Source organism: Heliangelus exortis, chromosome 1, assembly GCF_036169615.1.
Source record: "Heliangelus exortis chromosome 1, bHelExo1.hap1, whole genome shotgun sequence".
Lineage (NCBI taxonomy): Eukaryota > Metazoa > Chordata > Aves > Apodiformes > Trochilidae > Heliangelus > Heliangelus exortis.
Window position 1 is genome coordinate 22,658,386 of NC_092422.1, and position 15,343 is coordinate 22,673,728.

The window sequence follows — 15,343 nt, forward strand, 5'->3', positions numbered from 1 at the left end:
GTCTCTTTTGAACCTCATTTCAATTCAACTCAGGGATGTCCACACCAGCCCTACGGTGCTCCATCAGGGCTGTTTGACAGCTCTGCCACAGCCTGGCCATAGGACCCAACTTGCAGATGGACATCTCATCCCATCCTTGGTCATGCCTGATCATTCTGGAGCTGTGCCTGACCCTGTTCCCATATTTGTCCCTGGTCCCCATGGAGCCACTGGTTCATGCTGCACCCTAACATTATTAGAGAAAACAGAAAGCTGAATAAATTCATGCCTCTACCATCTTACCATTAATTTTTTTTCCTAATGGTCATAAAATCATAGAAACAGCCCTTTACAGAAAGGGTTGTTAAGCACTGGAACGGGGTCCCCAGGGAGGTAGTTGAGTCTCCATCCCTGAATGTGTTTTAAAATTGCCTGGATGTGGTGTCTGGGGACATGGCTTAGTGGCGGGTCATCAGGAATAGGACAAGGGTTGCCTTGATGATCTTGAAGGTCTTTTCCAGCCTGAGCAATTCTGTGATACTGTAACAGTTTGGGTTTAAAGGGACATTTAGAGGTCATCTAGTTCAAACCCTCTGCAGTAAGCAGGGACATCTTCAACCATATCAGATTGCTCAGAGCCCCATCCAACCCGATCCTGAATGTTTCAAGGGCTGGAGCTTCTACCACCTCTCTGGGCAACTTGTTCCAGCATTTCACCATCCTGTCTGTAAAATGTTTCTTCCTTACACCTTCTCTAAATCTACCCTCGTTTAGTTTTTTAGCCCTGGAACAGGTTGCCCAGGGAAGTGGTTGAGTGACCATGCCTGGAGGTATTTAAGACATGTAGATGTGGTGCATAAGGATGTGGTTTAGTGGTGGACTTCACAGTGTGCTAGGTTAATGGTTGGCCTTGATGATCTTAAAGGTCTTTTCCAACCAAAATAATTCTATGATTCTGTGACTGCCCAGTCCTGGGGAAAGGGCTCAGCAGCTCTGAGATACCCTGTGCATCCCCAGCTCCTCTGGGATAGAGTTAGAGCAGCTGCCTCAATCCAAACCAGCAGATGCTATATGGTGGGGAGGGCAGGGTGCTGCCCCTATATGACCCACAGATACTCTGGGAAATTATTGTTTTGGGCCTTGAGAGCTCTAGTTTGAGAGAACCAAGAAAGCAATCAGAACAAGAAACTACAAAAAGAAATGGGAAAGAAGTGATAATGTAAGAGGAAAATGGTGAAGAAAATGAACTTGAGCAGAAGATTGCTCTGTACTGTACACGGCTGATATAGAATCATAGAATCATAGAATCATAGAATCATAGAATCATAGAATCATAGAATTGGCTGGGTTGGAAGGGACCTCAGAGATCATCAAGTCCAACCCTTGACTTGGGCAGGAAGGGTATTCTTCTCATGCCAGAAATTCAAAAGCAGAAAAAAAAAATTGTTATCTAAAAGCAGAGAAAATACCAGAAATGTGTAGGAACAGCAAAACTGGAAGGAACCTTGTACCTCAGCCCAAGACATATAGAAAATTTTTAAAATTTAAATAATATTTTCTCCTTTTTTTTTTTTTTTTAAAGTGCTTTAACATAAATTTCAAAGCAAAAACTTTTGAAGCCAAATGAAAATCAAACCTTCTCACTTTAAAAGCCTTCTTGGAGCAAGTCAAGAGGAGAGTCACAAAGATGATGAGGAACATGGAGGCCTTCCAGTAACAGAAGGAGCCCTACAGGAAATCTGAGGAGGGGCTTTTCACATGGACATGGAGTGGTAGGAAAAGGGAGAAGAGTCTCAAACTGAAGGATAGATTTATATTAGATATTAGGAAGAAATTACTTGGTGTGAGGGTGGTGAGACAGCTGACAGGTTGCTCAGGTTACTTGTGGAACACTTCCCATTACCTGGAAGTGTTCAGGGCCAGGCTGGATGAAGCTTTGAGCAGCCCAGCCTAGTGGAAGGTGCCCCTGCCCATGGCAGGGGGATTGGAACTACCTGACATTCAAGGTCCTTTTCAACTAAAACCATTCTGATGCTGTGACCTCATGTCAACACATGTACATCTCTTTTCCAGAAATTGTTTTAAATGGAAACTAATGGGTGTCAACCTTTTCCTGTAAAATGGTTCAGTTTGAAGAAATGAGCCTTTTCTGACAGAATTATTTTAATGATAAGTTTTCATTACCAGGTCTATCATATGCTAGATTTCCATGGTTAAAGTTCCACCTCAGTGTCCAAACTGTGTCAGAAAATGACCTGTCATTCTTCTTTTGTGCCTGCAGTTATCAGCTTTTCAACCATCATGTTCTACTGTAAAGATGCTGTTAAACTTTATCTTTCTTATGCTGACAAAATTAATGTTAAAATGGAAGTAAAACAATTCAAGAATGAATCACACTAAAAGATGTGAGTGCTCCAGAAATAATCAGTTTTATTTAAAATCTATGTGCCACTGATGTTTTTCTTTCCTTTATAAAGCAAGCTTTCAGTGTCACAGAGAAATTTTGATCCAAGCAATGAAAGCAATAAAAACAACTGCTAAATCAGTCTCAAAATGGATGGGATTTGTTTAGCTTTATTTAGCTTTTGAAATATAGACATATGTTTCATTGGCAAACATTATCATGGGCTGAATGAATACACATACAACTCCTAAAGTAGAAAAAGTTAATGCACACAGAACTCGAGTGAAATACTCCCATTTACCCTATGAGCCTTCACATTTTGTTGACCTGATGCTAAGTACATGAGGTCAAAACTGTCTCCAGAGATCTGCATTTTCTAGGTCAGGGTTGCTGGCATTTTGCTAAGTCAGCACATTTGCCAGTAGAGCCACTGAATTAGTGACACTGCTGCAAAAAGCTTCGTTCATCTGTTTCTAGCAGAGTTAAGGTGGCCCTTGCACAGAACTGAGGATGCAGTTTAGAGCAGGGACAGGTGCTACTCTGAGAAAGGAGAAATCACTGAGTTAGTAAATTAGCTTAAACGGGTCCTTCAGGCCAAAAAAAAAAAAAAAAAAGATGCTAAGCCTTTTAGGGAGAGAGGGTTAATTGAAACAACGACGTCCAATTGCTTTCATTTTAATTGACACTGCATAAGTATTGACTAAAGAAAGAGAAAAAGCAGTTGGAAATGGGCGACTCCAGAGGTCAGCTGCTTTATGACTGGAATATTTCCAGCTGGCAAAGGCTTTTGTGGGAATGAGGATTCACTTAGACCTTGGGGAGGTTTCTTTTTTTACAAAACTGTGGGGCTGTTATTAAATTCCAGTAACCCACATTCTGGGAAGCAATTTCTTTTCTCTGTATTTCTTAATTGTGCTTCATTACAATTTAATAGGGACATTTACCCTCAATTAAGCAAATCACCCAAGCAGTTTCTTACTCCCCGTTGCAATGAATTGGTTTTATCAAATGCAGGTTTAATTGTGCCTTAAGTAGCTTGCTGAATCAGGATCCCTACGTGTATACCTGTCTATCCACACCTTTCCTTAGCTCCTGGCATGCAAATGGATGTGGAATTCAGGGTATCCATGTCTTGAACTCCACTTACTGCTCTGATCTTGGTGCTTTGCAGAATGTCACCTGTCACTGCATAATTGCCCCATAATGACCAAGTTCATCAATGCTATTGGTATTGACAACTGCATTAAAACCTCTAGTGAGCTTATGGTAAGGAGTGATTTGGACAGAGCAAATGGGGCCAGGCCCAAAGGGGTGTTACATTTTTTGGTACACGTGTGTGTGCAAGGAACCTCTTCACCAGCCTGAGCTGCTGTGTGAGCACTGAGCCAGAAAAAAACACTCAGGTACATCTCACCTTGCCTCACCCTGTGCCCACCATAGAATCATAGAATCATCATGGTTAGAAAGGAATTTCAAGATCATCAAGTCCAACCATCAGTTCTACATCACCTTAACCACTAAATCATCTCCCAGAGCACCACATCCATCCATTTTTTGAGTACCTCCAGGGATGGTGACTCCAACACCTCCCTGTCGAGGACACCAGCCCTGGAGCCACGAATTAACCTCTTGGCTCTTCCTGTTGATTTGCTGATTTTTAATCTCAGTTGAAGGGGGTGGAGGACGATGAAACCTGATCCCTTATCCACTTGCCCCAAGGCCCTGAAATCTCTTTTTATAAATTTTGGGCTTCTTGTTTTCATTTCATCACTACCCACCTGAAAGACCAAGAGTGGATAATCTGAAAGCCTCACCAGGGTAGGACATTTACCTGTAACATCCTTTATCCAAGCCCCAGGGAGGCAGCAGACTTCCCTATGAAGCCTCTCCAATCTGCTTATTGGGCCCTTTGCACCCCTCAGGAGGGAGCCTACCATAAAAGCATCATATCAAGCTCCTCAGTCCCACTCTGACACCAACAACACATACTTGGACAAAATGTTTATCCCTGTTATTTCAGCCTTCATCTTGCAATGTGTAAATCAAAAGTTGCTGAATTATCACCTTTTCTAAGAACCACGTAAGTCCTACACCACCTGACCATGAACAACAGGATGTAGCAGATCGTAGCAGTTGCACTGAACAACTAAAACTCAGAACACCAGAGGTTGCCATGAGTCCTCTATCAATCCATGCACATCTACACAAGCTACCAAGAAACTCTGAATAAGTAATGCAGTGTCTTACCTGCTTTTTCCTTACATGGCTGCTGAAACAGCATCTGCAAGAAATAAATTAATTTTTGTTTATTAATGATTAAGTGTTTTTCCTTCATTTAAGTTCTACATTTCACAATGACAATATATGATATTCTTCAACATCACCACCACCTTACACAAGTCAACAAGATCCAGAGCTCATCAATAAAAATCATGGGGAATATTTGGATTTTCTTGCTAAGGACAACCTGGGGCCCATTCTCAAACCAGATTCCCCTGTCTTGCAGGGATGGAGCTTCAGAGCAGTCCTTCACACAAGCAGGCTGTGTGCTTCAAGGACACCTGAGGTCCAGCACATGGAAATATGCCTGGAAGTGTCTCAGGATGCCAGTGGGGCTTGGGGAGGCAGCACACAGGCTGCCAGTGAGGCACTGGTGGGCAGCTGTATCAACAGGTGGGAAACAGGACACTGTGGCTATAGAATCCTGGAGTGGGAGATTATTCCAGGTCCCAGTGAACTCAGAGGTGTGAAGTGCCCACCTGAATTGGGAGCCACCTCTATACCTTGCATTGATCCACTCCCTGCTCTCCTTATCTGCTTGGAAAACCATCCACACCTTCCCACCAGATGCACCAAGTACTCTGTTGTCTCTTCAGTCAATATTGCTGCTGAAGCCTTGCTAGGAATCTGCCTATAAAACCACGTGGGTTTTTGTTTACCTTTTATTTAGTGAAGAATTTACTGAGAAATTGAAAAATTCATCCTCTAAGCACAGAACTGAATAAGCATCTCTCAATAACAGGAAAAGCACAGCTTGGCTGCAGTTGTTTTCCCTTCTGCAAGACAATTTTGTGGAAAAGCCTCCTAACTCTGCCTGAAGGTCTGCCTGAGCAGCAACTGAAGTCAGCCTGGCTTTAGCCACCTGGGACCAAGTGAGGTGCTCATTTCCAGATGGGAAGCTAATGAGGGGGAGTCCAAATCAGATTTTCTTAATGGAAACCTGTAGCTTGGTTTTAGTTCCAAGCTAAGGCCCACTCTGGCTCCCAGACACTGCAGTACACTTCCCTGCACAGATTTTTATAGCTTTCATCTAGGCTCCCTTTTTGATTTTTAGCTCAGTGATGGTGAACTGCCCACAGAGACTGGAGCTGAGTTCCCTTGCCTGGAGAAGGCCCAGCACTGCCCAGCACTGTGGTACCTGCACAGTACCAGACCTCTGCTGCTTCTACGGGATGCTGGAGGATCTGCCTCCCCTGGGTCTCCTATAGCCTAGAAAGGGAGAAAGTATTTCTGATTCCTACCTGACTGAAGAGGAAACTCACCTTGTTTTCCAAGTCTTTATACACTTGCCTGTTCTGCAAAGACTGAGGAGCAGACTACAGCACTAAAACCCAAAATTTCTCTAGCAGCATCACTTAAAGAGTCAGTGCTGAGAGGCCTCTAGCAGAAGCATCAAACATCCATAGAGTGGGAAATTCAGACACACACTGTGATGACTGACAAGGGACAGACAGGCCCCATATCAACATGCTGGGTTTTTAGGCCTCTTTTTTGCATGAGGAACATCATTCTGTCCCTTCGATGTGAAGTGAGCTGTGTCATCCTGCTTGGGACAGGCATCTGATTTTTAGCATCATAAGTCTGCCAAAAGCACACTGGATGCAGATGCCTAAACTGCCATATTGAATTTTGGGATAAGCACTTCTTGAAGAATACATAAATGACATGTGAATTAAAATAAGGATGTCAATCCTGCTTGGATAACTGTTTTTTGGGGTTTTTTTTCTGTGTTCTAGCATAGTCTGAAAGGCACCAGTTATTATAAAATCAAACCCAGGCTATGTTAACTTCCAAAATCTTTTTAGAATATCATAAAACAAAGATGAAAATTGATGCTGGAACAATCCCAAGTTGCAAAAGAAAGCTGCTAACTAAAATATATTTACAGAAATTATAATGATAATGCAGTATATAACTGATTGTATAACAAAATACATTTATTGGAAGGCTAGCATCCCATCTGAGCAGCATGGCACCATCTAATCAAATATATAGAAAGCATGGACCAAGAGAGTACAACTCCAGCCAAAAGGCTGTTGAAGCACCTGCTGCTCTGAACAATAAAGAAATCATTTGCTTACAGCTCCAGCTGCAGGAAATTTTGCAAGTGGAAGCATCGAATAGAAGCCAAAGACAAACACACTCTGCTGATATAACCATGTTTATTTGCTGAAGCATGTAAACTAGCAGGCAGAAACCAGGATTTGATTAGATTCTGAGTCCATTTCTCCCCCTTCAGCAGTCCTATGTCTCAGCAGGGCCATCCCACATTCACCTACACAAGCAAAGGTTCCCAAGAAAGCCCCCTGTGTGGCATCACCTTTTCTTTGCTTCGTGACTGGAGCTGGATGAGCCCATCTTGTGAAGGAGGCAAAACTGCCCAGCAGCAGTGCAGCTGCTTCAAGGGATGATTTGCAATGAAGCAAAGCATTGGAATGGGCTGCCCCGGGAAGTGGTGGATTCTCCATCCCTGGAGATATTTAAAAAGAGCCTGGATGTGGCACTCAGTGCCATGGGCTGATAACTGCAGCAGGAGTGGATCAAGGGTTGGACTTGATGATCTCTGAGGTCCCTTCCAGCCCAGCCAATTCTATGATTCTATGATTCTGTGAAAGCTCAAAGGGCTCATCCACACTGCTAAATAAAAGATTGCCATTTATGAGACCAAAGCACCCTGCGTGGGCTTGTCCACATGGCTCAGTTCAGAGGAACTGAAGAGCTCTGCTCAGAGGAAGCTATTGGAAATCACACCTTTAGTGGGGACAAGAAGATAGCTGGTGCCACGTGGCTTTGGGTAAGAGACTGGTCCCTGGACCACATTGGTTTTGCCTTATAAACACAGCCTCTGAGTGCATAGTAATAAATTTGTGTGTCCTGTACAGGCGAACAAGATGCCCAGAAAACTTGTTAGAAACCAAACCATTACCTGAATCTGAACCCCACAAAGATAAAAATAACACCTCTGTTCAACATGTCTAAAACCTGGGACAGCTTTCAGCATGTGGGTGATCCCATTAAAGCCACCTTTCACTTAGAAGAGCCATATATGCAAAAAAGTACTTTTGGGTCACAGAACAAAGGACGGAAGAAAGGCTGTGGATCTATCAAGGAGAGGAAAGCAAATACAGTGCATTTATGAAGAACTTGAAAATTTTTCCTGAAAGGCAGGCTGTGCAGAAATAAGTTACTCAATGGACTCCTTGGATTAAGCAGAAGTGAAGGTAGAAGCAAAACACCCGCAATACAAACTCAACAATCAAAATAAACACTCATAAAAAAAATTTGTTTCTCTGATTATGATGTATACATAATCTTTGATGGTTATATGTGACTAGGGCATGGAACTCATCAAACAACTGGATTAAATGATTTGATAATGTCCCAGTAAGCTTATTGTCACATGAAAGCTTTTTTTCTGACACAGAAGATGAATACAGAATGGTTGGCTTGAACAACTTCAAAACCATTTTAATTTGCAACTGCACAGAGATTCTGCAGTGCCAGCAAATCCTAAAATACCATGTACCATTTGAAAGGAAAAAAAAGACTTTTTTTTTATTCAAGTAATTTGCTTCCCTCTTCCCTATCAACTATCAGTCATTACCTATTTTATGCTCTAATTTCAAATATGCTCAAATCTACCACTCATATTTCAGAGCACCTGTCAAAATGCAATCAGTCACTCTCAGGAAATCACACCTTCCAAAAAAAAATTAAAAAGATAATAGGTGTACCCATCTAGCACTTAATTCTTCTGGATGATTAATAAAAACCCAGAGAATCTATTCAACATAGATATGGTATCAAAAAATATCTCTGCTATCAAATAAGCCCTGTCATTTTGACAGGACTACCTGACATCTGCTCTTAATAAAAAAGGCTTTGGATTCTGCACGTGTACATTCTGCAGTGAGCAACCAGCAGCACTACTCTGAAACACAAAACTTTCTTCAGAGGAAAACAAGATAAATCTGTGCAACTTCTTGCTGGTTAACTGACAGGGAAGGAAAGTACTCTGAGCTGGAAAGGGTTCTGCAAAGTATTAAGATTGAAAATGCTATTGGCTTAGTAATACACTAGGTTTTAATTAAGATATAGACAGTTCTAAGGGAGGAAATTAGCAATCTACATGGAAAATTCAACAGTATTATGAGCATGTTTATCAGATCCTTTCAGAAAACTGTTGACAGAAAGTAAGAAAATCCTAGTTACTAATTCAAAATAAAATTCTGCAGCCCCAAAGGAGAAGTAATATTATGACACTCAGCAATATTAGCCTTAACCTGACGTTTCCAGGCCCCAGCAATGAGATCTTCAGCCTGGATTACACTTGCAAGCTCCCTTGAGTCAGGCAGCTGAGAATAATGGTAACAACGAAGTTATCCTGGAGAAAACACTGCTGAGACCTCTGTGCCAGAAATCTAATTTCTCTTCAGCTTGGCCCTGAGGTTTGGTACAGACTTGAAACCTCTGCTGGATTTAGGTGCTCACATAATATATTGAAATGCTGACAACAGGGATCATCATTTTCCTTGAAAATACAGCCTCTGAAGAGTTGTTCTTGGAGACCACATTTGATAGCCTGAGTGTTATTAGAGAAGTCACTTGAGGCATGGAAGACAGATTTTCTTGGTTCAGTGGGATTCAGCCTCATACCTGCTTTATCACAACACATTTGCCTCCTCGCCATGTTAGAAAATAGAGGGAAGACGAAAATCTCAGTTTCTTCCATTGGAGCTGAGCTATTGCACTGCTAACTTTTCATGACTGATGGGGTCAAAGAAAGAACTAATAGTAAGCAGTGTGAGCAAGCCCACTTGCTCACTCCCAGTCTGGGTCCAGGTCCCCTTTTTGTATGCTTTGATATTTGGAATAAGAAATTAATGTTTTCATGCTTTTTTTCATTGTGGTATTTTAAAACAGTAGAAGACATTAAGAATACACCCAGCACTGCTCAAGGCATACTTGTTGCTCATGCAGAGGTTACCTTCAGCAGAGGTATTTGTTAATGGAGAGGACAGAGCACCCGTGTTGGACCTAAAGCCCAGGGTGCATGTATAAGTCCTTCATCATCCACACTGTATAACTTCTGGGTCACCCCAAGCTCTGCTTTCCACTGCTCCAATTAGTTGCCTACAAACTGTGCTAAACCTTAGTACAGTTCAAGAGATTTGGGGACTCTGGGCCAGATCTGCTTCTTTCCACCTTGCAGAGTCCCCCAGCCCCAGCTCTGCATCCTTTGTACCCTCAGTCACCTCCTTGTGCCATAGTCCATGGTGTGCAGCACAGGTTTATTCCCTAAACCTCCCACCCTGTGGCTTGCAGCACAGCTCCTGCTTCACTGCAGGTACAAAAGATCCCATATCCAAAATAATAATTGAATCACAGGACCCATTGAGACCACAAAGAGCACTGGGGAGAGCCAGGCCCAAGATCTTCTTTGTTTAAAACGTGTTTACTTCAAAACTTAGCTTACATTAGATAAGGAATTTGTTAAAGCATTTTTACCCAGTCTTGGCCTGTAATCTCGAACTAGGTAAGTAAATTTAAAAAACTGACAGTACAGAAAAACTACCTCCACCAATATCTCTATTTCTACCAATATCTCTATTTCCAACCATGAGAAAAGAAACCCAAGGTATCAAAAGGTATCTTCACCTGCAAAGATTTTATGATACCTATGTTTTTGGAGGTTACTGGACTTAACTGAGAAAATAGTGACAAAAGCTTCTCTGTTGCCATTGTTTTGCACTTTGTGGCCAGCTGGATATACCTGTGAGACAGAACACAGACAACCCACTGCAGAAACAGACACCCCTTATCCCATCAAGGTGACCAGAGCAACCAAACTGGGCTGGTCCCACCAAGTAAAATATGGCAGTGTACACCCCTCTCTTTCTCTTAAAAAACCTCTCCATAACACTTTGCATTTTTTCATTTTTAAATAGGCTATTTTAGTAGTCAATATTTTAAAATCTAATTTAAATCTAGCCTGACATGTCAGTATTGTGTTCATACACTGTCAGAAGCAATGTATTTGCAGGCAATTTAGTGCATTTAGCCAAGGGCACAGTTTGAGGAACACCTATCCAAGTTTGGTCTACATGGTGTCCTGAGTGTTAGGTTCATCCTGCACAATTCCCAATCCCCACCCTCTGTGCTTATTTCCTCATAGGATACAGTTTAGCCATGTTTCAGCAAATTTGGCTCTTCTAAAAACAGAAAATGTCCTCTCTATGGTGCTTTTATCTTTGCTAAGTCCCAGGAGCTCCCACTCATTTTGAACTCTTGCCACTGCAGCAGGGCTAACATCAACATCCTGAGAACTGTGCAAATATCAATTAATGCCCAGTCTGCATTAAGATAACCAGTTGGGCTTCTATATAAACAAAGACATGAATAAAACCTGGAGATGATGTAGTTGTCACAATACACTTTGGGGGGGAGCAGGTAGATATATGATGGGGTGAAGCTGGGAGGCAGAGAGACAAAAAAGAAGAGCAATGTCTGCCAAATGGAGATGGACAAAAGTGAGAAGTGAGAGCAGCCCCTGCTTTTTACAATCCTGAAACAATACAGTGAGTCACACATTGCTATCATTTTTACCCTCTTGAGTAGGAAGAAGTGCTATATCTATTTTAAAGATAAAATGAAGTGGGAAAGGTACAAGAGGTCACACAACAACAAAGAGAGGCATGAAAGCTGCAGACTGTGCTATCCTGCTATGGGAAATGACTGACTTCTAAAGCAAACAGCAGTTAGCAACAGCCCATGATAGAACATGAAAGCCAAGCCTAGTGAGCTCTGGCTAGAGCTGTGGTGTTATTATAGTTTGGCCCAGTACTTAACTGGGAATGAACTTCAGCCTGCCATTAGCAGCAAATTGTTTGTTTTCACTATCGAGTGTCCACAGAAATGTTTCATGATGGCTGGGCTGTAAGTGGGTATCAGGTATTCTCCTTGACAGGTAATGAAACTAATAATTGTAAAATAACCTCAATCACAAATGCACTTTCCCCAGGAAACTGATGTATTAGCACTCAGTTAAATTCTTGGTCAATATTTTATGCTTTTTGAGGAAAAGCAAATCAAACAACATTTATTTAGTGGTCAGTTTGCAGTAAGAGATAAAGCAGAGATAAGTGAAGAATAAAGTATTTTATTCAAAACAGCTACTGAAAATTACAGAAACTGTGCATAAGAGAAGCATTCTTCCTGAGAACACCTGTGGGAAAATGTTAGGTAGCATCTCTGCTTCTAGTGTCCCAGAGAAGGCTGATGCCAGGAGGAGAAAAAAGTGATGCTGTTTGGTTTGCATCTTGTATTTACTTTGTAGATTTTAATCTTTATGTGATATTTTGGCACTGGAAACTCACAGTCTATCCCTTTCAATTTCTGATCAATTTTCTTTCATTGACTCTGGTTTTGTCTTTGTTTATGACTTTGCTTTAATGCCAGATTTAAATAAAAATCTGTCCCATGCCTTGGACATGGTTTCCCTTTGGGAGGTTTCATAGTTCTCTCTCTCCAAGAAACAACACAAAGTCTTTCAGTATGATCAGCACTAGGTAAGGTGATGCCATTTACTTCACCACCTCATCACATCCACAGCAAACCCACAAAGACATTTAAAAAATGGCCACTCCACTGTAAATTCTGTTGTAACCCATAAAAAAATGAACCCTGAACTGTGACATATATTAACTTACGATTTTAATTAATATTATTAATATTATTAATATTATATTAAACATATAGTTATAGTTATATAATATTATTATTTACATATTACACGCTATTATGGGTTATGAATTTATGCTGTGTGAGGAGTGAAGAACCCCTTATGCACATGTGAACTAAGGACATAAGGACTTTAACACAGCAAAGGTCCAACACACATGTGAAGTTTGAAATTATTTTGACTTGGCATGCTTGATGTTAAACTTTTTGCCTGTACCCAATTATTTTTATCCACTAACTGTGGTGCTGGGTTGCATTTGTCTTAACTCAATCTGGAGAGTTCAAGCTGCAAGGCTCGACTACAATACACACACATAACACATGAACCATAATCACCATCTTTTCCCCTCCCCAAATAAGTATATACAAAGTATATCTTTGTGCTTCTGATTCACCTTTCATTCCTTCATTTCTGATTCACTCTGAACTTTTTCCTTCAAAAACTGAAGAGGTTTTAAAAGAGCAGAAATCTGTGTGCCTGTACACTGATGGTGCTGCTGGCTTCATCTATGACCTCCAAAAAGTCAGTGCAGCCCTGACTGGATGAAGGAATGGATGTTCTTCAGCTCATCATGAGCATCTCCATTCCTCCAGTGACACCTGGATTACCACTGCCCAGAGGAACCCCTTAATGAGGTTGGTCTCTAACTTCTGCATCTGTATCACTACTGATATGCATGGCCAAAGCCTAACTGAAAGGCAGAAGTAAAAGATGTGAGGGTGCCCACAACCTTTACCATATTCCATCATTTGTATTTCCTTAACATACAGATATCATGTGTACAGAAGCATTAACATCCTGGCTTTTATGCATCATTCCCTGTTTAAAATTATGGACAAAAATAATAATGAGATTTGTAGTTGCCTGCACCCATCCTTCTGTTGCAACAGAGGAGGGCAGAAATTTTTTTAGGGACTGGCCCAAATTCTCTCCCCCTCTCTCTCACTCACTCACTCACTCTCACACACACACATGGATTCCTGCATAGCCTAAAGCAGTTTCAGACTCTTTTCAAATACATGTACTACTGACTCAAGCTATTTTAAAGCAAAACAATACATCTTGAAATGGGATAAAATAACTATACTCCCACAAAGGGTTTTTTAATTGGTATGCATTATTCCTCAGCTGTCATGGACAGCCAAATTAAAGAGATACAGAGAACTTCATGCCTTCTGCTCCTATATGATGAACTGATTTTATGCTTCTCTGCAATGCAGACAAATATCTAATCTCTCGTACTTTATTTAGTCTTTCATTTTTAAAATTTTTTAAATTTTTTTTTTCTTTCAGCTAAGCACTATGACCTTCCAAAAAATATTCAAGGATCCTTCAGGATCCTTTTGTGGAAACTTCCACAATCTTCTCATGGTATTATTGTTCTAGCTAGCTCAGTATGATCTCTGAACTGAATTTAAGATTATGTAATTACAAAAAAAAGTGGAATTGGTCAAGTTCCATAAAGTAAGAATAAATATTTCATAGCATTGCCTAACAGTGATTTCAATATTTGTTGCATAATTTTCATACCACTTGCATGCATAACATGGGCTATAACTAAAGGCTAAGAGAATTAATGAAATTTTTTCTACCAACTTGCTTATCTTGTTGTCCTTAAGCACTGTGAGACAAATATCATCCTTCTCTGTTTTCTGTATCATAATTCAAGTTAATGGCCACTGCTTGAAATTTGTTTTTACAGTTAGATTTAAGGCTTTATTCATCTTTTGAGAAGCACTGATTTGACAAAAACCACCACTGCTTCAGCTGCTCTTAAATCAAGGTAGCTCTGATTTATGGGAACAGAAAGTCAGGTCCAAAAAGAATGAAATTTTGAAGTGAAAATTATTGCTGTCATCTCTGAAAATGGCAAAAATCAACATTAAAGGATGCATCTATTCATCCACATTTATCCTCTGTACAGTTTTACTCACTCAGCCACAATGACTAAAAATAATGCTTTTCACAACACAGTATCTGAGCTCAGAAAGCAGCTATTGCTTTTCTGCTATTTAGAATTATTCCTTAATTGGTGCATTCTAATGATACAGGAATAATTAGAATATGAAACACTCAAAAAGGGCTTCTCAGTGGGCAAAACCTACTACTTAATGCCAGAAAGGAATTTCAGCTTCCTCTGGCTGGGCTTCTGGACTGTTGTCAAAATGCAACAATACATCCTTGGTGATGCCAGATGCTGGAAAACTGGACTCTGAGATTCCTCTTTACCTTTACATCCTGAACTCTGTTTCAGCATGAAGACATATATTTGATTAGTAATTTTTTTTTTATAGTATTAGGGGTGGGGTATTGGGGGACTGTGTGTGTGCTGGTGGCTTTCCCAAAGGTGACAAACTCCACACTGGGGACTTTCATAGGTCAATAACTTTCAGTGGCACCTGGACTCATGGGTGAGGCAAAAGCTGCATCTGAATAATCAGACCTGCTGGGGAGCAGTTTGTATGTAACCAAGATAGCCACAGTTCTGGAGACAACCATGTGAAACAACCATGTGTACAAGGGCTTAAATTCCCTGATCCTTAGTATGCTTTTATGGTAGATGGTGGAAAACAACTCACATCAAATCGTGCTTCCCTCTGCCACTTAAACCAAGAAAGCAGAATAAGTTCTACCAAGACTTAGGTAGCAACCCAAAGAATAAAGTCAACAGAACAAAAATATAAACAAGAAACAAATAAAAGAAAATAAAAATGTAACACACTCATTTTACTCTGTTTATGGGACTTAAATGTCTTTCCAAGAAAAGGCTCTGCTAGGAAGAGTGGCAGACAAGAGAAGCATTAGTGTGGATTACCAGAAGGGATTTTAGTGGACTAGATTCTCAGCTGTGCTATGTCCTAGGCAGATTTCCTAAAAGACTGAGAAGGTGGAGCAATACTTTTCTGCTTCATGAGGTAATGGCATGGCAAGGAAATAGA

At 40.8% G+C, this 15,343-nt stretch overlaps 1 protein-coding gene across 12 annotated transcripts in view; it reads right to left on the reverse strand.

The window, feature by feature from the left end:
* STARD13 (StAR related lipid transfer domain containing 13) overlaps positions 1-15,343 on the reverse strand; it is a 291,307-nt gene that overhangs the window by 161,939 nt on the left and 114,025 nt on the right. For all 12 annotated transcript variants that reach the window (XM_071737404.1, XM_071737389.1, XM_071737360.1 and 9 more), the window contains one exon: positions 4,631-4,664. In XM_071737404.1, coding sequence (XP_071593505.1) covers positions 4,631-4,664 — 34 coding nt within the window. The remainder of the gene's footprint in view (positions 1-4,630; positions 4,665-15,343) is intronic.